This window comes from Adiantum capillus-veneris, chromosome 16, assembly GCF_014529385.1.
Source record: "Adiantum capillus-veneris isolate H3 chromosome 16, ASM1452938v2, whole genome shotgun sequence".
NCBI lineage: Eukaryota > Viridiplantae > Streptophyta > Polypodiopsida > Polypodiales > Pteridaceae > Adiantum > Adiantum capillus-veneris.
Genome location: NC_140946.1, coordinates 69,582,211 through 69,603,888, shown reverse-complemented (window position 1 = coordinate 69,603,888; position 21,678 = coordinate 69,582,211). Strand labels below are relative to the sequence as shown.

The following is a 21,678-nucleotide window of genomic DNA, read 5'->3' as shown; positions in this document are numbered from 1 at the left end:
AGAATTTTTCCAATCACTTTACATGGAATGGGTATGTTCATGTTTTTGTCTTGGAAGTGGTTTCATGAATTTTTGTTAACCCTCACGGCACACGGACACCCTATGATCTATAAACGTTGTATTATTTAGAGTCAGGTACCGGGCTTGTCGGACCAATAGGGAAAGGTAGAGTGATCGCCGATGAGAGGCGCACTCTAACTAGGACATTCAAGGGATTAGTTGGCTAAGCATGGGCGCCCAAGTGTGAATGGGGTGAGCTCCTATAAAAGCCAACTAAACCTAATTTTTACTCATTCTCTCATTTGTGCAATAGAAGAGTGCTCTTGCACCATCTCCATCTTCTTCTTCTTCACCTCCTTGTGTGTGTGTGTGTGTGTGAGAGAGAGAGAGAGAGGGAGTGTGTGTGTGCGATCGAACATTACGAAGGCACGACGGCGGCGAAGCGGTTGAGCGCGGCATGACTGCAGCTTCTTCTTCATCGCGGCGAGGAATCCACCACGAAGGCGAGCGTAGAGCGGTGAGTGACACACCCTTTGTTTTCTTGAGCTTGCTAGTTTAGGCTTGTTGTGTGCTTGGAGCCGTTTGTGGCTCGCACACGGTGTATTGGCAAGTCCCTTGCTTCGATAGTGCGGCAAGGAGCGCACATTTTTGGCGCCGCTGCCGGGGATATGCCCTACACTAAGCTCGGTTAGCACTTTACGCTTTCTTGTGGTGCAATTTCTATCATAGGAAAGGCAGGGAAGGAGTGTGTGGAGATATCTGTTTTTTGCGTTTTCTGTCAAGTTTCAATTTCTGCTATTGTCTGCGTTTTTTCAATTTCTGCAATTTCTGCATTTTCAAGTTCGGCGTTTTCAATTTCTGCGTGTTTTCAATCTTCTGCATTTCTTGCGTTTTTTCAATTTCTGCAATTTTCTGCATTTCTGCGTTTTTTCAATTTTCTGCATTTCTGCATTTTCAATTTCTGCGTTTTCAATTTCTGCAATTTTCTGCATTTCTGCCATTTTTCAATTTTCTGCATTTCTGCATTTTCAATTTCTGCGTTTTCAATTTCTGTATTTTCTGCTTTTTTTTAAAAATAATAATAATAATTTCTTTGAAAAAAAAATCATCCAAAAAAAAAAAAAAAAAAGGAAAGTAAAAACGCGATTGAGCGGGCGGCGAAATTTTTCGAAAATAAAAAACGTGACGTGACTCTTAAAATGGACGGGTTGGTTTGTATAAAAGATAGATCGGGATCAGGATCATTTCCCCAAGCCCAAGCCCAAGCCCAGGCCTCAGTCCTCAGTCTTATGATATATACTAGACTCACTCTTATATATATACCCTACTCCCTCAAGAGAGAATGAGAGCATGTGGGACAAGTCCTCCACTCTCCTCCTTTCTCTTCCCACTTGCACCCTTAGACTTTCTAGTTTTGGCCTAGTTCCCTACTGGAAATTGACAGTTTTAGGGATTCCGAGGGCATAGAGTGACCAAACGGAGGGCTGTAAAGCACGGCACGACCCTCTAACCGATACGCTCGTTTCGAGCTATCACACAGCCCATTCCACGACACGCTCTAAAATATCTAGCAAAAAAACAAACAAAAAACACGCTAAAAACTAGTCACAAGGCCTCCTAGAGCAGCTTTTTGACACCTTAGGGTATCAGAAGCACATGCACTTACGCTCTGGGCGGGTGCTAGAACACGAGCATATTGAGGGTGCCTCTGTTCATACGGACACCCATTACCCATCCACGATAAGCTCTAGACCCTCAGTGGGGACACAAGGTAGCACCACCCAAGACCCTAAAATAGCCGCTAGTGATTCCTCCTCCGACTCAGAAATCATGGAAGCATACCCTACCCAAAACACTGAGAGAGAAGGCCATGCACCTCCCGAAGCTCCACAGCCTAGTGCTAGTATGTTTAGCCGTTTCATGGAAACATTAGGTAGAGCTACTCGCTCGGAACCTCATGCAAATGAAGCACACGAAGGGGGTGGGGAAGTGGACTCTCTTTTCACATCGCACGTGGACCCCACACCCCCAAAGAGTGTCCATGTGGATATCCTACCAACTTCTTATCAAGAAGGCCCTGTTGAGCTGCCTCCTTCAGAAGCTCCCTCTAGAGTACCGTTGGTGACAAGTAAAACCACGGGGAGCAACATTGCTTCTACCTCACAAGAAACCGTTAACACGTCGACTCTAGAAGGATTGTTCATTAATGATCATTGGACATACGACCTCCACACTGAGGTGTTGACGGATCTACACTCTGGCCACGCCTACCATGTAGGATGGATAGAGATTGTACAATCCACCTCTAGTGCCACGAGCATCGAAGATCAACAGAAAATGATCTGTAATGTTATCCATGGCATTATTCAATCCGAAAGGCAAAACCGAGGGGTAAATATACTCTCAACTGGCCCCATGAGATTTCTGGATACGAGCAAGGCTCAACAGCCTACTCTATCACAAATGGAGACTCCTCTAATGAGCCCCATGGACCCATCTTACGTCATTTCACCTGGGGTCTCTATGCAATCTGAGCCTCCGAGCGAAAACTTTAGCTTCCCTAACTTGGCTCAACCCTCTATCAAGGAAAACACAGTGCTCACTCCCGGGATAAGCTTGACAGAGAATGTACCGATGACATCTACGGTTAGCGCAGTGCCACTACCTAGTGTCGTAGTACCTAATATGGGGCCTCGACCATATGTGCCTCTAGCCCCTTATGCACACATGGCCCCCACACCTCCAATTGTACCACTTGCTTATGCTCCTCGAGTGCCGCTCCCTAGCTCTTATCCGAGTGGACCTATGCCCGGTTATGTTCCATATCCTGCATCATCCACACATATGCCAAGACCGGCACCCGTCCCTCTCTCACATATGATTCCAAGAGTACCTCCACCGGCCCTGCCTCCTCACATAGGTAACTTGGCAGCGTTTGCTCAAACCATAGGTCGATCTATCGCGGAAAATATGTGTCACGCATCTGATAGAGAGCCTAGAAGTAAGGCAGTACAAATTGCCAAACTCACGCAAAAATTCAATGGGGACGAAGATGCTAGGAAACACATTGAAGTGTTTGAACAAGTATGTGATTCCTTAGGGGAACGCAACGAACTACATAAGTGCAATGCCTTAAGCTTGACATTAAGTGGGAAGGCTGGAGATTGGTATAGAACCCTAAGGGTGGACGAGAAAACAATCTACCCTACCCTTCGAAGGTTGTTTCTAAAGGAGTACATACGAGAAGGTGTGCTTTGGGGTGTAGCATCTCAGCTACAGAAGGCCGAACGTAAGGAAGGAGAGTCAGTAAGGGACTTCATTAGTCGTCTAAAGCACTTAAACTCTCGTTGCCCTGTAAATGAGCGCTTCAACAATTACCAACTGCTTGATCGATTCATTCGAGGGTTGAGGAATGAAGGAATCTATAATGGACTAGTGATTAGAGGTATCACAACCTGGGAAGATGTCACTGCCAATGCAATCCAATTAGAGGACAACTTGATGATAGCAGGCATGAGGGTGTCTACTGACACGAGATCCACTAGCTCACAAGCCATTGAGTATGAACCCATGACTGCAAAGCCCATTGCCAATGAGCCAAAGGTATTTGAGACATTCTTGACAGACCTCACCAAGGCAATTCAAGAGTCTCTTAAGGATAATCGACCCCCTCAAAATAGTCACATGTATCCAAGAAGGGAGCAACAATGGTGTTCCATTTGCTTAGGTCCACATAGCACTAGTGAGTGCCCTACGTTTAGAGTAAAATTTAATGGAACTTGCAACGCATGTGGTAGGTATGGTCACCAAGCTAAGGATTGTTTAATGATCAAACGTATGATGGCAAATAGACCACCTGTAGCCTGGACGGATGCACCGCGTGTCACCAGCGTGTGACTACTATCTATCTTTTTTGTTGATTTCTTTCTTATTATCTATTTACTTTCACTTTTTGGAAACACCCCTCGGGAAATCTAACTGCCCTGCATTGCATAGCTAGTGTGGAACTGTCCAGAGGGAGTCCAGGCCTGAGGGCAAGAGAGCACTAAGGTTGGACAAGGACTATGGTTAGCCAAGTGGGGTCATTGACTAGCCAAAGTGGAATCCTTTGCTACAGAGGCTACATTTCAGTTCTGGATGTGGCCGCAGTGTACAAAGAGGGTCGGATGACCTAGAAAGATACAATGGCAGCATCTCCTAAAATTTAGGGAACTGCTATTTTGGGACCTGAAAATGTCTTCGCGTCATTACGTGCAGTTTGACATGGGGATCATTTTGTTACTCTGTGGCCAAGTCAACAGAGGCTGCAGGTGAGATATTTTTAGACCCGAGGGTCTAAAGCGGGAAAATGCACAAATGAGTGACACTTGGCACTCTGAGGCCAGTTTACTACTTATAGAGAAGGCAAAAACGTGATTTATAGCTGGGAGGCTCATTTTGCAAGTCTCTGTCACAGGTTAAGAGCTATGGAGTGCTTGCTTTCCCTCTTATGCACAGTGCGGTGCCAGGAGTGATGCCCTGCACGCTACGCACTGCCCTCTCTCTCCCCTTTGGCAGTATGTTATGCCCCTCTAGTGGGCTCTTCATTTGACCAATGTACAGTTGTGTGGGTTCATGCGCGATTGCCGAGGCAAGAGCCTCTTGCACAGGTACTGGATTAGCTAGCGGCTAATCCCCCCGCAGGTACAGGTGAATTCGGAGAGGTTTCACGCCAGAAATCTCGTCCGATTCAAAGGGCAAGTAGCCCTACAGGTGCGGGAGCTCGAGGGCTTGCTACGGATGCGACCGGCACGCGAAACGGAGCCCGAAACAGTGAATAACAGCCTGCTGTGTATTTTTGCAGGTTTAGGGTTTTGGCCCTAAACGGACCCTAATACCCCCAGGAGGTTTGGGGACGCAAGGGGACCGCTGTACAGGCGATCTGGCGTATTTTCAGGGCTGAAAACAGAGAATTCAGCGTGCTGCAGATTCTCGCCAGGTTTTGCAAAGTGCCCGTATGCGTCGGGAAAGTCAGTCAATGCGTGGGAATACTGACCGTGAAGGGTTCTAGTACAGTTATGCTGCCGAAATCGGGCTGGAACAGTGGAAATTCAGCCGAGTTTGTGCGGGGCAGCTTGTAGGAACCACAGCGTTTATTCCCTCTTTTGAACAATAAAGAAATACCGAAAGGGGCGCCTAAGTTAGGGGCCAATCTGGTGTCTGTCTACTCATACAGGTGCAATCTAGCAGCCTGTATCCCTCTCCCCTTTGTTGTGTCTTGAAAATACAAGTAAAATAGACGACTAATAACGGGTGAAAGCTAAATCAAGGTTTAAAGTAAAGTCTACCGCCCTTTTTGGATTGAACAGGCCGGTTACATGGTTCCATCGACGGGATTAAATCACTTTTTCCCATAGAAGTGAGCCTTGGTCAGTTTTGGGCTTGAAGACACAGGGGATCATAGACCAGACACAGGGAATTGTAATTATGGCTGACAGACCAGATGATGTGACTGAAGAGGTTTCCTCTTCACAGGGTCAACAGACACATGAAGTGGGTGAGTCCTCAAGACCACCACAGACTGATGATGATATATTCAGGACCCAGTTGGCTACTACTGTGGCTATGTTCACACAAGTAATGCAGAATCCGAGGTTTTTAGCTTTTCTGCAACCTCCTGTTCCGTCTCAGCAAGTTGGGTCACTGGATCATATTCAAAAGCCTGTTAAGGCTCGAGCACAGGTGATTCATACCGCACAGTCAATGGAAACACCTGTACACTTGACGGAGAACATGCAGTCTCCACGACCTATGCCTAAGGTGCAAGAACAGGTGGCTGAGATGCCAGTTTTTCAAGCTGTACCAATTCAGCCCGCCACCTTTCAGCAGCCTATAGCTGGTTCTAATGGGCAAGGAAGCAACTTACAGGCTATGCAACAGGTCTTCCCACCACCTTCAGTACACCCTGGCTATTTTGGAGGTGGATCGGTATTTCAGAGCATGGCTGGTCATGCACCTGGAAATCAGTTTTATACGCCAGGAACAGTGTTTGCGGGTGCTCAAACGATGATGCCTAACCCCATGTACAGTGTCATGGGTATGCAACCAGGGTTTCAAAGCACTCAGGGACAATTTGGGATGCCACAAGCAAATTTTGGCATGGCTGGAATTACAAATCAGCAGCCAAATATGGCATTTCCAGGTCAAGTTAATAGCGGCCAAGGAACACAGATGAACCCTAATAGTGTTCCCATGTTTCAGTCACTTCCATATGACAATTTAACGCCGCTGGAGAGGCCAACTCCGTACAAAGAAGGTGGCAAAGGTGTGTCATTCACGACCTTTACAGGGTTTGATGACAGGAAGAAGGCTCTTTCATTCCTCCAGCAGTTTGATAAGGCCTATGCAGGGGGAAACTTTACAGAGGCTTCAAAGGTCCGCAAGGCAGCCACTTTCTTGACAGGGAATGCGGGACAATGGTGGACAACTTTATTGCTTCAAGGGCAAGCTCCGTCCACATGGATTTACTTCAAGCAGATTTTTGCAGCAGCATGGTTATCTGATGATTTCGAAGCAGATGTCATGACAGAATGGCACCAGCTTAATGCTGCCACTTGCAGAAATCTGGATGATTACAATCGGAAGTTTTGGAAAGCTCTACTTCCAGTAACTTCCTATAGGTTTGTGCCATTGACAGAACAGATTGAAAAATACTGTTGTGGCCTACCCAAAGGATTGAGAAAATACTGCACGAAGACAAAAGTCACTACTTTGACGCAGCTCATCGAGGTAGCAAACACTGGCAATGGTTTGCTCAAGGGAGAAGATTGTGAATTTAACACTGGCGTCAAGGCAGGATCAGGCAAGAAAAATTCAGCCAAGAAGCACGTTCCCAATGAGGCTCCTAAAGGGACTCAGGAGTCAGCCAACGCAGGGAAAGACAAAGCTACGGCTGAATCAGAAAAAGGACCAGCAAAGAAATGGAAAAGACGTTTTCCTCGCAAGTCAGAAGAGCAAAAGAAGGTCCTGAGGACAGAGAACAAATGCTTTATATGTGAGCAGCCTGGCCACATTGCTTACAACTGTCCTACAAAGAAAAGGCCACCTGATTCTGAAGACAAGGAAGACAAGAAAGGAAAGAAGCCCATGGCAGGTCTAGTGCCAGATATGGTGGGCGACAAGCCAAATTCACATGCAAGTGAGCTTTGCAGAGCATGGGGAAAGGTTAGGGATCAAACAGTGCTTATCTTCTTTGATCCAGGTGCCAAAGCCAACTTTATTTCCCCAGAATTGGCTTCAAAGTTGGGAATCAGACCTGAAGAGATGGGGTATACAGCAGAGGCAGGTTTGGCATGTCCTGGCCATACAGAGGCTGTGACACCCATCATTGGAAAGTTGCGTCTACATATCCAGTCCTATGTAGATGCTGAAGAATTTTACATCATGCCACTGGACGGATGTGATGTGTTGTTAGGTATTCCTTGGTTATTTCGTGTACAGGGAATCATGGATGCCTACAACAAAAAGATCACTGTACAGAGCAGGGGAAAGACTCACATTCTGGATGTAAAGCTTAAAGGGGAGTCTATTCCTACTGTATCAGCTTCTGCTATTACTTCTGTAATGAAAAAGCATCTTTCTGCGTACTTGGTTTTTGCACGTGAAGTGTCAGATTGTGATGAATCAAATTTATCTGTGCTAGATAAAGAAAGGTCAATGTTTTTACAACAGTATAGTGACTGTTTTTCCGATTCATTACCGTCTCAATTACCGCCAGAGAGACCCGAGGACCATGCGATAGATTTGGTGCCAGGCAGTAGCCCACCAAACAAGCCTCCGTACAGGGTTAGTGCGGCTCAGCAGAAAGAGATAATGGGCCAAGTACAGGAGCTGTTAGAAAAAGGGCTGATTCAGCCCAGTTCATCTCCATTCTGTTCTCCAGTATTGTTGGTGCAGAAAAAAGATGGCTCATGGCGTATGTGCATCGACTACCGTGCACTGAACAAGAATACCATCAAGAATAGGTTCCCTATACCTAGAATTGATGATATTATGGACAAATTAGAAGGAGCAGCTATGTTTAGCAGGATAGATCTAAAGAGTGGGTATCATCAGATCCGCATTAGATCAGAGGATGTGCACAAGACTGCTTTTAGAACAACGTTTGGCCTTTACGAATTTTTAGTGATGCCCTTTGGTCTCACAAATGCTCCGGCTACGTTCAATAGGATGATGGACAGAATTTTCCGTCCACACCAGCAGTTTGTTGGTACATTCTTTGATGACATGATAGTCTACTCAAAGAATGAAGAGGAGCATAGGCATCACTTGGCCATTGTGTTCAAAGAGCTACGCAGTCATAGGTTGCTCATCAATGCAAAGAAAAGTGAGTTTTTTCTGGAAGAGATTCACTTTCTGGGACACATTGTCTCAAAGGATGGTGTCAGAATGGATCCTGCAAAAGTTGAAGCGATCAAGTCATGGCCAAATTTGAAGACGGTGCATGATGTCCGAAGCTTTTTGGGACTATGCTCCTATTACAGAAGGTTTATCCGAAATTTCGCTGAGATTGCTTCACCTTTACATGCTCTTCAAAAGAAGGCAGTCACCTTTAGATGGACACAAAAAGAGATTTTAGCTTTTAATCTCTTAAAGGAAAAGATGACTTCGGATCCAGTCATTGTGTTGCCAGATCTTAGGAAGTCATTTGTGGTCCAGTGTGATGCCTGCGGTAGTAGCATTGGTGCTGTGCTAATGCAAGATGGCAGGGTAGTAGCCTATGAGAGCAGAATTTTGCAAGGGCCAGAGATGACCATGCAGGTCTATGAGAAAGAGTTACTGGCTGTGATTCATGCGCTCTTAAGTTGGAAACACTACCTGCTAGGTGCAGATTTCGTTGTCCAAACGGATCATCAGACCTTGCGATACTTCTTGACACAAACAAAGTTATCTGAGAAGCATATGCGATGGGCAAATATCTTGTCCATGTTCCATTTTCAGATTGTGCATGTGGAAGGCAAGAAGAACGTTGTGGCTGATGCCTTGTCAAGAAAGCCACAAATTTCAGCTGTGTCGATTCCTTATCATCATGAACTTGATGATATGAGAGAACAGTATGCAAATGATGAAGATTTTGCAAGGGTCTTCGAGCAACTAATGGATGGACAACATCATGAACACTATCTTCTTAAAGATGGGTTCATGATGATGCATGGCAGATTGTGTGTCACAAAGCCATTGCGACGCAAAGTTATGGAAGAGAGTCATGTCCCACCGTATGCAGGGCATCGTGGTATCGATGCTACAGTTAAAGCGGTTGAGACATTCTTCTATTGGCCTACATTGAGAAGGGATGTGGATGCCTTTGTGCGAGAATGCCTAGTATGCCAAAAGGTCAAGTTTGACAGGCAAAAGGCACCAGGGTTATTGCAACCACTACCTATTCCAGATAAACCATGGGAAAGTATTGCTATGGATTTTATCTTTGATCTTCCGAGAACGCAGACAGGAAATGATGGTATTTGGACCATTATTTGCAGATTCAGCAAACAGGCTCATTTTATTCCTGTCAGGAAGAAGATAAAGCCAGATCAGATGGCACGCTTGTTTATGAGCAATATTTTCAAGTATCATGGCATGCCACAGTCGATTATTAGCGACCGTGATCCACGCATGACTAGTTTGTTCTGGAAAGGTTTGTTTGAGAATATGGGCACCACGCTCAAATTCTCTTCGTCATTTCATCCTCAAACAGATGGGCAGTCGGAAGAGGCAAATTCTACTGTCCTAGATCTGCTCAAGTGCTATGTGTCAGAGCATAAAGGAAAGTGGGAGCAGTATTTGCCATTGGTGGAGTATGCATACAATAATACAGTGCATTCATCAACTGGCAAGGCACCTTTTGAGATAGTTGAAGGTGGCAAGAAAGTTCCTCCCATACTGCATACAAAGGACAAGATATTTGAAGCAGATAAGTATGTTCAAGACATGGATGAAATGTACAAGAAGGTCAAAGTGGCCTTAGAAAGGACTCAGGCAAAGCAAAAGAAAGCAGCTGATCGTCACCGTCGTGAAGTGGTATATTCACTTGGTGATTGGGTGCTTCTACGGTTTGAAAAGGCAAGGTTAAAGAAGATGAAGGGCAAGGAAAGACTGTTTCCAAAGCTCAGCATGCGTTACTATGGGCCTTTTCAAGTGTGCGACATAATCAGTGATGTTGCATATAGGCTGAAATTGCCTGACAGTTGGAAGATTCACAATGCGTTTCATGTGAGTCTTCTCAGACCCTATGTGGGTGATGTGCCAGAAGCTATTCCAGCTGAAGATCAGCCGGAAGTCGAGGAACTTGACGAGATCTTGGTCCCTGAACAGATTTTGGCACACAAAGAAAGGAAAGTGAAAGGCAAGGTTGCTAGGCGTTACTTGGTAAAGTTCAGAAACTATCCACCAATGGATGCTAAGTGGATGGAAGAAGGTGAACTTGCAGAGTCACCAACTGTGTTATCACTTTACCTGGAAGCCTTCGATTTGCAACCTACCTTGACCCCTTGAGTTTCAAAGCTAAATGGATTGTCAGTGTGACAATGGCTTCTGAAACAAATGATGTACATGGTATTTAAAGTGAGCTCAAATGAAATACCTGTTACATGAATGTTAGAGCTGTACAGATTGTCAGTTTGGCAATTGCTCTTATGGAATGTCCAAAAGTTTGGTTAGTGCTATAGAAGTGAGTATTTCTTGTCAGTTTGTCAAGGATACAATGATTGCTTCTATTCAGGAGTACATGTGTAACTGCATTCTTAAACTGTCGGTTTGGGTATGCTCGAAAGTGTTACGGGATCCAACGTGTACTATAAGACAGTGGCAAAATGTGCAGCTACCATTTTGTCATTGGAAAGTTAGTGACTCAAAGCAATGGCAGAGTGTGCAGCTACCACTATGTCATTGGGACAGGGTTCACACGCAGGCAATACATGAGTCGACGAGGTGTTGAATACACCAGGGTTGACAATGAGCATGTATGTGTCGTATATGTGTCGACAGGTGTTGAATACATCAGTGTTGACAGTAAGCATGTACGACATAGATGCAAACGAGGACGTTTGAGATTTCAAGAGGGGGGTATGTCACCAGCGTGTGACTACTATCTATCTTTTTTGTTGATTTCTTTCTTATTATCTATTTACTTTCACTTTTGGAAACACCCCTCGGGAAATCTAACTGCCCTGCATTGCATAGCTAGTGTGGAACTGTCCAGAGGGAGTCCAGGCCTGAGGGCAAGAGAGCACTAAGGTTGGACAAGGACTATGGTTAGCCAAGTGGGGTCATTGACTAGCCAAAGTGGAATCCTTTGCTACAGAGGCTACATTTCAGTTCTGGATGTGGCCGCAGTGTACAAAGAGGGTCGGATGACCTAGAAAGATACAATGGCAGCATCTCCTAAAATTTAGGGAACTGCTATTTTGGGACCTGAAAATGTCTTCGCGTCATTACGTGCAGTTTGACATGGGGATCATTTTGTTACTCTGTGGCCAAGTCAACAGAGGCTGCAGGTGAGATATTTTTAGACCCGAGGGTCTAAAGCGGGAAAATGCACAAATGAGTGACACTTGGCACTCTGAGGCCAGTTTACTACTTATAGAGAAGGCAAAAACGTGATTTATAGCTGGGAGGCTCATTTTGCAAGTCTCTGTCACAGGTTAAGAGCTATGGAGTGCTTGCTTTCCCTCTTATGCACAGTGCGGTGCCAGGAGTGATGCCCTGCACGCTACGCACTGCCCTCTCTCTCCCCTTTGGCAGTATGTTATGCCCCTCTAGTGGGCTCTTCATTTGACCAATGTACAGTTGTGTGGGTTCATGCGCGATTGCCGAGGCAAGAGCCTCTTGCACAGGTACTGGATTAGCTAGCGGCTAATCCCCCCGCAGGTACAGGTGAATTCGGAGAGGTTTCACGCCAGAAATCTCGTCCGATTCAAAGGGCAAGTAGCCCTACAGGTGCGGGAGCTCGAGGGCTTGCTACGGATGCGACCGGCACGCGAAACGGAGCCCGAAACAGTGAATAACAGCCTGCTGTGTATTTTTGCAGGTTTAGGGTTTTGGCCCTAAACGGACCCTAATACCCCCAGGAGGTTTGGGGACGCAAGGGGACCGCTGTACAGGCGATCTGGCGTATTTTCAGGGCTGAAAACAGAGAATTCAGCGTGCTGCAGATTCTCGCCAGGTTTTGCAAAGTGCCCGTATGCGTCGGGAAAGTCAGTCAATGCGTGGGAATACTGACCGTGAAGGGTTCTAGTACAGTTATGCTGCCGAAATCGGGCTGGAACAGTGGAAATTCAGCCGAGTTTGTGCGGGGCAGCTTGTAGGAACCACAGCGTTTATTCCCTCTTTTGAACAATAAAGAAATACCGAAAGGGGCGCCTAAGTTAGGGGCCAATCTGGTGTCTGTCTACTCATACAGGTGCAATCTAGCAGCCTGTATCCCTCTCCCCTTTGTTGTGTCTTGAAAATACAAGTAAAATAGACGACTAATAACGGGTGAAAGCTAAATCAAGGTTTAAAGTAAAGTCTACCGCCCTTTTTGGATTGAACAGGCCGGTTACACCGCGAGCTCCTGTATTGATGCCTACTCCACCTGTTGAGCAACTACCACAACACATGGTCCCTAGACCTCAAAATGTTGTACAAGCTACACCGCTACCACCTCCTGTGCTAGGACCGCAGCCCCCGCATCCAAGAGTCGCCCCTATGAACCAAGTGGGTTGCGAGCCATCTAATGCTTATGCAGATGGCTGTGAGGAGGAAATAGACACTAGTATTGCCTACGGACTTGATACATTGGAAGAGTGTCCTATATACTACATGGAAGATTGTTGGGGACAAGTCAAGCCGGTTTATCAAGCTGCTGCTCTCGCATCCAGAGGTCAAAATATCAACACCCAGGCTAGGAGGCCACCTCTTCAATGCTACGAGTGTGGTGGACCACATCGAGTAGCGGAGTGCCCTATTAGGCTGCAAAAGAATGCTGCACAGATGCAAATGAATCAAGGGAGCACGTCTGCAATGCCAATACTCACATGTAATCGTTGTGGCATAGATCACTTGATTGCCCAATGCCCCTATAACCCAAATGCGCCTAAAATCACACCCCTAAATTTGGTCGAAATTGCTAGTGTGACATCGCCAATACCACCCGTCGCACCCGCTTATGCGATTACACGGTCTATGCTTCAAGGGCCAGGACATATCCTTGAAGAGAGAGATACCGCGTCAGTTATCCAAGCAAAGAAAAAGAAGACACGAAGGAAGAAGTCGCAGAATACGGAAAATTCAAAGCCAAGTTCCAAAACAAACATAGGAACAGGAGATGACCCCGTGTATATGAATGACCTCGAGGATGATTCAGATTCAATCGAGACAATGGAGACTAGAACCAATACCACAAAGGGAAAGACCGACAAAGAAAACCGTAACATGGAACCAAATGAAAACCGAATAAGAGAAAATCATAAAGAGCCTCTGAAAACACAAGTGTTTCCAAATCCAATCCAAGACCCTCAAGATAAACCGCAGGGGCAAAAAGGGAAGAATCGTAAAAAGAAGAGTGGGACGTACCCAAACCCAGTAGACGAGATTGAGCAGGTGAAACATCTAAGAGGTTTAGTGGAGGAGACTCAAAGGAAACTAGAACCAGAACCCATGCAGGTCAAAATTCATGACACAGTGTTTCCCACGCAAGTTCATCCACCCCACATGAACCATAGACCGTTAGCCATATCTAGTATCATCCAAGAAGGGAGTGAGGACGGGACATCAGAAAGTGAGCATACACCCTTCTTGTTGGAAAGGATGTTTAACGAAAGAATACCTGATCCCATTGAGGAATATGAGATTCCATCCTCACCAGTTCCTAGTCAAGGACCTACACCCTGCAAAACGCCAATGAATGTTGCCAAACTAGTGGACTTCATGTCTTCTGAGGTCCGAACCACGATCATAGCAAAGCTGTATGGAGATCCTGAGTTATTCCTTGCACTTCGAGCATTCCTTAACGGAGAGCTACGAACGGGATTATCGCAGTTTGCGCAACCAAATAGGCCTGACTCGATTATGATTGATGAGAAAAATCATGTGCAATCACTTGACTTAGATGGACACGAGTCTGTGATCGAGGTACCCATTAACGAATTAAGGCAGTATTTTGAAGGCGACGAGTCTAATGCGACCCTACCCATCACTACCAAGGGATTAACTATAAAGGGAATTCTTGATGGTGGTGCGGGAGTTAGCATCGTTACAAAAGATTGTTGGGAATCCATGGGAAAACCCCGCCTCAGTGTTACTAACATTGTGGTAAAGATGGCAAATGGTACCATAGCCAAACCTATGGGGCTGCTCAAGGATCTTAAGATCAAAGTTCTAGGACACAAGGTACGACATAAGTTCATTGTAATGGATTTCTCTAAACACCTTATGTCATATGAAATGATTTTAGGACGACCATTCATGAGGGAAGCACAAATGGTTCATGATTGGTCTAAAAATCATGTCTATTTGCAATTCCAAGACTCTGTCCTTAGAGTGGATTTGGTGACTGGTAAGGTACACCCCTTAGGGAGTAAAACCATTATTGATCATCGCTCTGACACCACAGTTCACTCAGCCCCACTACAATATTGTTACACTTGTAAGAAGGATACAGACATTGGCCAAGATTCTCCTTATATGGATATCCTACCTGGGATGACTGAGTCGGACAATGTGGATTGGGTCCACCTAGCATCAACCATAGACACTTGGGGAAATAGGGGGACGACCTGGGTAACACCTGAGGGGGATGAAATACCTATACCCTTAAATATGCTACAAGCAATGCATATCGCTTCCGACAAAACTCATCCTAATGTAACGAAGAAAACATACAAGTGGGTCCCTAAAGCTTCTTTAGTGACCATAGCTAGTGCTAAAAAACAGAAGCCTTGTAAGAAACGTATCACTCGCTCCAAGAAAAGTAAGAAAATGTTGCGATGGATCCCTAAACGACTATTGGAAGCCCAAGGCTACTATCAAGGAAATGATCAAATCTGGGTGCCAAAACGTAGATTGTGCTCTTACCTATCACCTGACCCAAGTGAGCCCAATCCCGTATCTCCAAAACGAATCAATGATCGTGGAAAGAAAAAAATCACAGAATGCTACACACCCGCTCCCGAGCTAGTTTGGGTACCAAAGAAAGAACGATTTGTTCCACCTAGCTCAGGAAGGGGGGAGTCCCATGAAGATTCTAGCTCCTCATGTAATACATCCATAGAGGTAAAAGCTTCTACACAGCCTCCATCTATAGTAGTGGACCTCCATAAAGCTACAAAAGAATCCACACCTCCCAGTGTTCAAGAATCACCTGATGAACCACTTCAAGTTCGATCCTGGGAGAGTACCTTACCACCCTTGCAACTTGACGAGGCACCTAGGGTAATAGAAAACTACTGGCAAAAATCCTCACCTATTACCAACTGGAACAATTGGTTTCAAAGGGTGACAAGCTCATTTCAAATGGTATGATCTACCCAAGGAAGGGGGGAGTGTTTGCTGACAGTCATCATTCACTTGCTTCCCTCTCAACCTTTCTCCCTGACCTCTTAATCTCCGATCTTAGGGAATGTACATATAAAGCTTTATACTCACAAAAAAATAAAAATAAAGAGCAAGAGCAATTAGCAAATGAGTATGCACATTAAAAGTCAAAACATTGACTCAGACCTACACATGTCACATCTGGTACAGTGAAACAGAAACCTATGCCATAAAACATTTTTGATCCTCATCACTTGAGTGATGGAGGGTAGGTAAGATTAGTACGATAGGAGTGTTTCTGTTTTAGAGTTGAGAGATTAGCGAAGTTCTCTTTTCCCACTAATGTGCCTCCTGGAGATATTCCTTTTGTTTCATAGTGTGTACAGGAACGTGTTGCTGTGGTTAGGATTTGGACCTTCATGGAACCTTCAAATCAAGCACGACCATCAACACAAACAGGTTTTTCTTGTCCATTAGCATTGCCGTTATCTTTTTGCATCTATGATTGTCTGCTTTGATTGTGATTGGTAGCATAATATTCAGTGCATTTGCTTAGTATCAAACATTTAATTCAATGTAATGTTTTGTCATAATCACTTGTCTAGGTGTAAAAATCAAGCAGTCCGACTAAGCTAGTTTGACCAAGCTAGGTATTAGAAATCTTCTCTTAATACCATGGGGAATGCCTTCCTAATAAGCAATGGTTACTTAGGTTCTTAATCCGATTTAGGCAGCATTGTGTGAAATGTACTAGGGCTTTCTAGTGGGCTTAACCCTATTGACCTTTAGCTTAAGTATTATAAAGGGAGTTTACTAATGTGATGAGCCTGGGGAGGGTAACAGTGTTATATGACCCCCCAAAGTTACAAAATTAAAATGCTGAAAATGAACAAACAAAAAATCAAAGTGCCACAATGTAAAATTTTAAGCTGGAAGAGAACTCTCAGCTTGATTTGGTACTTCACTCACATGTATCGCCTATGGTACTAGAGCCCTAGAGGTTCCCAATGTGGGCGCTTTTCCTTGAAAAGCAAAAAACCCAAGGCATACAAAATAAGCATACACATCAAATTGAATCAATGTGAAAAGACTTTGGGGGGTCAAAGAAAAAGTAATCAGTCAAGCGATGATTTCATGAGAAATTCCTTTTATGGTAGCTTAACTACAAGGTTTTCTAGATATAGCCTCTAGTCAGCCCTCGAACATGAATACTTGGCTCTCGCGATTAAACAACTTAATTGACCACAGAAAATTAAGAAGCTTACCCATGGTATTAATATTCGATCTCTAGTGCCTTTCGACCGTCAAATTAGCGACCCCAGACTTGTTTAATTTTCTACATGTACATCTGTTTTTGCATTTGATTACATTGCAATTTAATGTTCATTGTTGACAAATTGTTTGAAATTCTTTTACCAATCAATTTGTCTACCTAAAATTGCATATGATTTTTAATTGTATATGAGATTGCAATTACTGTGGCAATGTTGTTTGATTTTGCAGTGACTGAAGAAGGCTAAGGACATTCATCTCAAATGCTTTTCCACCTCGACGAACCAGCTTCAACTCAATAGCTTCCGAGGACGGAATCTACATCAGGAAGGGGGGCATGTTAACCCTCACGGCACACGGACACCATATGATCTATTAACGTTGTATTATTTAGAGTCAGGTACCGGGCTTGTCGGACCAATAGGGAAAGGTAGAGTGATCGCCGATGAGAGGCGCACTCTAACTAAGACATTCAAGGGATTAGTTGGCTAAGCATGGGCGCCCAAGTGTGAATGGGGTGAGCTCCTATAAAAGCCAACTAAACCTAATTTTTACTCGTTCTCTCATTTGTGCAATAGAAGAGTGCTCTTGCTCCATCTCCATCTTCTTCTTCTTCACCTCCTTGTGTGTGTGTGTGTGTGAGAGAGAGAGAGAGGGAGTGTGTGTGTGCGATCGAGCATTACGAAGGCACGACGGCGGCGAAGCGGTTGAGCGCGGCACGACTGCAGCTTCTTCTTCATCGCGGCGAGGAATCCACCACGAAGGCGAGCGTAGAGCGGTGAGTGACACACCCTTTGTTTTCTTGAGCTTGCTAGTTTAGGCTTGTTGTGTGCTTGGAGCCGTTTGTGGCTCGCACACGGTGTATTGGCAAGTCCCTTGCTTCGATAGTGCGGCAAGGAGCGCACAATTTTCATCCTCGGAGATTCTTGAAGAAGGTAGACGCATGACCATCGACGAAGTTGAAGCATTGAAGGAGCCACAGATGACTTTGTATCGCTTTCGGCGCGGCCCAAAGAAGCAAGCGTTGCAGACCTTTATGAAGTTCAAGTATTGCATGACCCACGCATCAGAGTGAGCCGGCGAAGAGTCCTTTCCAGAATTCCAGACGCTGTTGGCGATCTCCCTCGACGCCATACAGTTCGGTACCAGTACCACACTTTGAAAAGGAGGGAATGTCACGTGCACATCGAACCATATGTGTACATGGACAAGCTACTTCATGACAAGGGTTCGGTTCAGTTCAATTAGCCTAGCATAGGAAGTGTTCTCACACTTTTGTGAGTCTATTCGCAGACCGTGCATGTCCAGACACTTAGAGTAGATGCATATCCTCTAGTTGTACACAGCATGATCATCAGATTACAGTCAGAACCCATCAGGAGCATTTTTACACTGCATAGACCTATTTTCCCTATTTTAGCCATTTTTCACTTATTATCAATAAGTGACTTTTGTTGGGAAATTGGGTAGGGCAATTTTGACAAGCATGTATATAAGAAACCTACCGCTAGCATTCTCTCGCAGAAGAGGCAGTAGGGACCAGACATCCGACAGTGCACCTTTTCAGCAAGACTCCCCGGCAGTCAACCTAGCGTTTTCAGCCACAAAAACCAGCCAGCGTTTTTCAACTGCAGATCAGCCCCAACGTTTTGCCACTTGCAGATCAGCCTGGCGCCAGCAGATATCCTAGCAATTTTGCAACAGATCACATATCAGCCCTAGCGTTTTTGGATCAGCAGGACGACCTAGCATTTTGCAAATTCTCCGCGATAGAACCAACATAGGCATCAACGTTTTCAGTTTTCAGCAGTCAGACTCCATAGTAGAACTCCCGAACCTTGTAGATCTCACCTTCCCGCAGCAGATCTCGCCGCACGGTCAGATCAAAAAGAGTTTGTAGATTCAGCCCGGAAAACGCAGATTTCAGCATCTACGTTTTCAGTGCGTCGTCGTTGCATCGTCGTCATCGCCATCATCACCAACATAGAGTCAGAATTCAGCACATACAAGATTTGCAGATTTCAGCCCTTAACGTTTTCAAATTTCAGCCCGTCTCGTCGTCGTCCTCATCGTTGTCAACATCGTCGGCAGATTTGTGCAATCAATAGTAGACCGCTCTCGCCACAGAGAGTGGAGCCTTCGGAGGAGGGTTTGACAACATTCTGGTGTTGTCACAAGACAGGCACATGCAAATAGAAAAGAACAGACTGAACAGACTTTTAGCATTTCAATAACAACTGAACTGGAAGAGAGAGACGACACGCGACACGGAGTGGCAGAATTCCACCCCAGAGGGTATTGGCCCCAAACCTTGGCGCCCCTTTCTGTATTTCTTTATATTGCATCAAGACAATACAAGCCGATACTCCAGACTCTGCACCTTCTCCAAGAAGCATGCCAGAGAATGAGCCCTAACCTCATATTTAAAGGCCCTAGGCCCCAAAAGCAGTTATACATGAAAAGCCTTCAAACTCAAAAGCTTCGGTCCAAAAGCAATGCCAAAAAGCTGCCAGCAAAAATCACGGAAATCCGTACAACCTGCCACGTCATCAGCTAGCCCAAAACGCAAAAATCCGTACAGCATGCCACGTCATCATGCCAACGTAATTTTCCGAAATCTACCACGTCATCGGTTTTTGTGTGTGTGCGTGTCCTGCTTTATTTTAATCCTTTGTCACTTGGGGCCCCATCAGACGGGGTCCCCATAAGTTGGTAGGACTTCTTCTGTTACTTGCTCTTCTTAGGGTTTAGGCCCCTCGGCCAGCATCTGCAAGTTGGCTCCATTCTTTAAACTTTGACACGTCAGCAGTTTGTTACAGGTGTCGTATTCTTCTCTCTCTATCTCTCAGTCTCAACACCTTCATTCACAGTGTTTACCACTTTGTTTGTGATCATTTGCACTATCTCACTAAAGGAACGGAAGGCTCTCCCTTCCGTAAGTAAAAGGAACCTTGAGCACAGTTTGGAGCACTCATCTTGAGCAAAGTTCAACATTCACTTCTGCTGCACCTTACAATGGACCACATGAAGTAAAGTATATGGCAGCTGATTTGCAAATCCTAGAGGAAGGACCAAAAGTTGTACATAAAGGCATGAGATCGGGCAACATCCAGCCAAGACTTTATCGTGTAGGCCCACACTCCAAATTCTGTTGCCGCAATAGAATATGCCGACCAATGCTAGCAGATCCCGAACCGAGAGGTTTCGTATCAGTGGTTGAGGATCAAACTCCTCTAAGGTCCAAGGTAACTACTGAACTAGGCCTTTCCTCAGCTTCATTCAAATCCCCCATAAACAACAAATGAAGTGAGAAAAGGACAATGGGACTTCTGTAAATATATATATGACTAAGCAACGCCTGCAACTTGCATCCAACACACCATATTTGGGAACCATGCGTGCCACTGCATCATCCGCATACTCCTAAGCAAGCAAACAAGCACCTACACCCTTTGGAAGGCAAACTGAATCCTCTAATTTGTAGAATCCTGCAATGCAAATGAAAGGACATTGTCTCGGTAGAGGACAACCCTATCGTACACATCATGACAATGGGAAAGACTCTCCAAGCCCCAATCGTAACCGCACTACTATCAAATCTGTACAATACTGACACACCACGAATCCATCGCGCCAAAAAGCCAATCCTATGTAAAGTGCCCTCCAAAAAATCCTAGTCCACTCTGTCATAAGCCTTCTCAAAGTTGAGGAGGAAGATTTCCAAGGACTGTCCGAAATATTTATGATCCACTACCTCATGAAATGTGAAAAATGTTGTCCAGAATGCATCGATCTTGCACAAAACCCATCTCAGGCCACAATCTAGCACTGCTCATCCGAGTGAGAATCTTAGAAGACAGGAGAGTAGTGGAATGCCACTGATGAAGCAATGTGTGATCTCCTCCCTTTGGTATAAGCGTAATGGGTCCTGAGGTAAGCCAGGAAGGCATCTGACCAGTGTAAAAATTTGCTCGAATCCTTGGAGAAGAGGCAAGTGCAAGACATCCCTCCAGGCAATGAGAAGGAAAAACTGCCCAGTGAGGCCATCATCCTCCGGACAAAGAAGCAGCATAACATCTACAAGACCATCATGCATCTCTCTAACTGTAAAAGGGGCCAAGAATGAGCTGCTCATGAGCGGAGTGACTCTAGGCTCAGCGAATGACCTCATGGCCGCTGGCAGCCTGTTCAGCGCCGTCATCAGCAGTCTGTTTTCCAGCCGAGTCCTACCCCCCTCTAGTTCCTCCACAGGAAGCTTCACCAGTTCCTTCACAGGTGTGAGCTACTTCACCCAGTCCCTCTCCTCAACACTCCCCTGTTACCACTCGTGAGCCTGGTCCCTTCAATAGTGACCCTTCCCTCCCTCTCATCCACCGACCCACTCCCCCCGCCCCCCCCCTTCTCTCTCTCTCTCTCTCTCTCTCTCTCTCTCTCTCTCGACGCCAATATCACCTTACCTGGTCGTCTGCCCGCAACCAAGGTCGCATGTTCAGCAGCTCTTGGAAGCTGGCCCTCCCTGAAGGCTACAGCGCAGGGAGCATGGCTTAGTTGGTGCATTGCTCGCAGGTGCTGTTGGTGCTAGACAAACATCACTTAAGAGAGCGTAATAAAAAAAGTTGATAAGGCTTGGTGGTTCTTAACATCTCAATATCTCCATAATTTAAAAAGTAAAAGCAATACTTATAGGCAAGTTGATCAAGTTTCTCTTGTTTTGACTGATGCTATTGATCATCAACCAAAGTCCTACTCGTAACTCCTCACTATTGGCTTATTGTTGTCGACGATTCAAATGTTTATACTCGAGTAACTTATTGCACCTATGCTACCTCGGCATTCCATTTGAATGATGTCGTTATT

General features: G+C 45.3%; 1 protein-coding gene across 4 annotated transcripts in view; it reads right to left on the bottom strand.

The window, feature by feature from the left end:
* Window positions 1-21,434, bottom strand: part of LOC147439240 (shikimate kinase 2, chloroplastic-like) — a 36,974-nt gene extending 15,540 nt beyond the window's left edge. For 3 of the 4 annotated variants that reach the window (XM_086485109.1, XM_086485108.1, XM_086485107.1), the window contains exon 1: window positions 21,279-21,434. In XM_086485109.1, coding sequence (XP_086341235.1) covers window positions 21,279-21,378 — 100 coding nt within the window. In that variant the 5' untranslated portion in view covers window positions 21,379-21,434. Of the gene's footprint in view, window positions 1-21,273 lie in introns of all 4 variants that reach the window. The other variant, XM_086485110.1, reaches the window with a different exon arrangement.
* Between the last annotated feature and the right edge of the window lie 244 nt (window positions 21,435-21,678).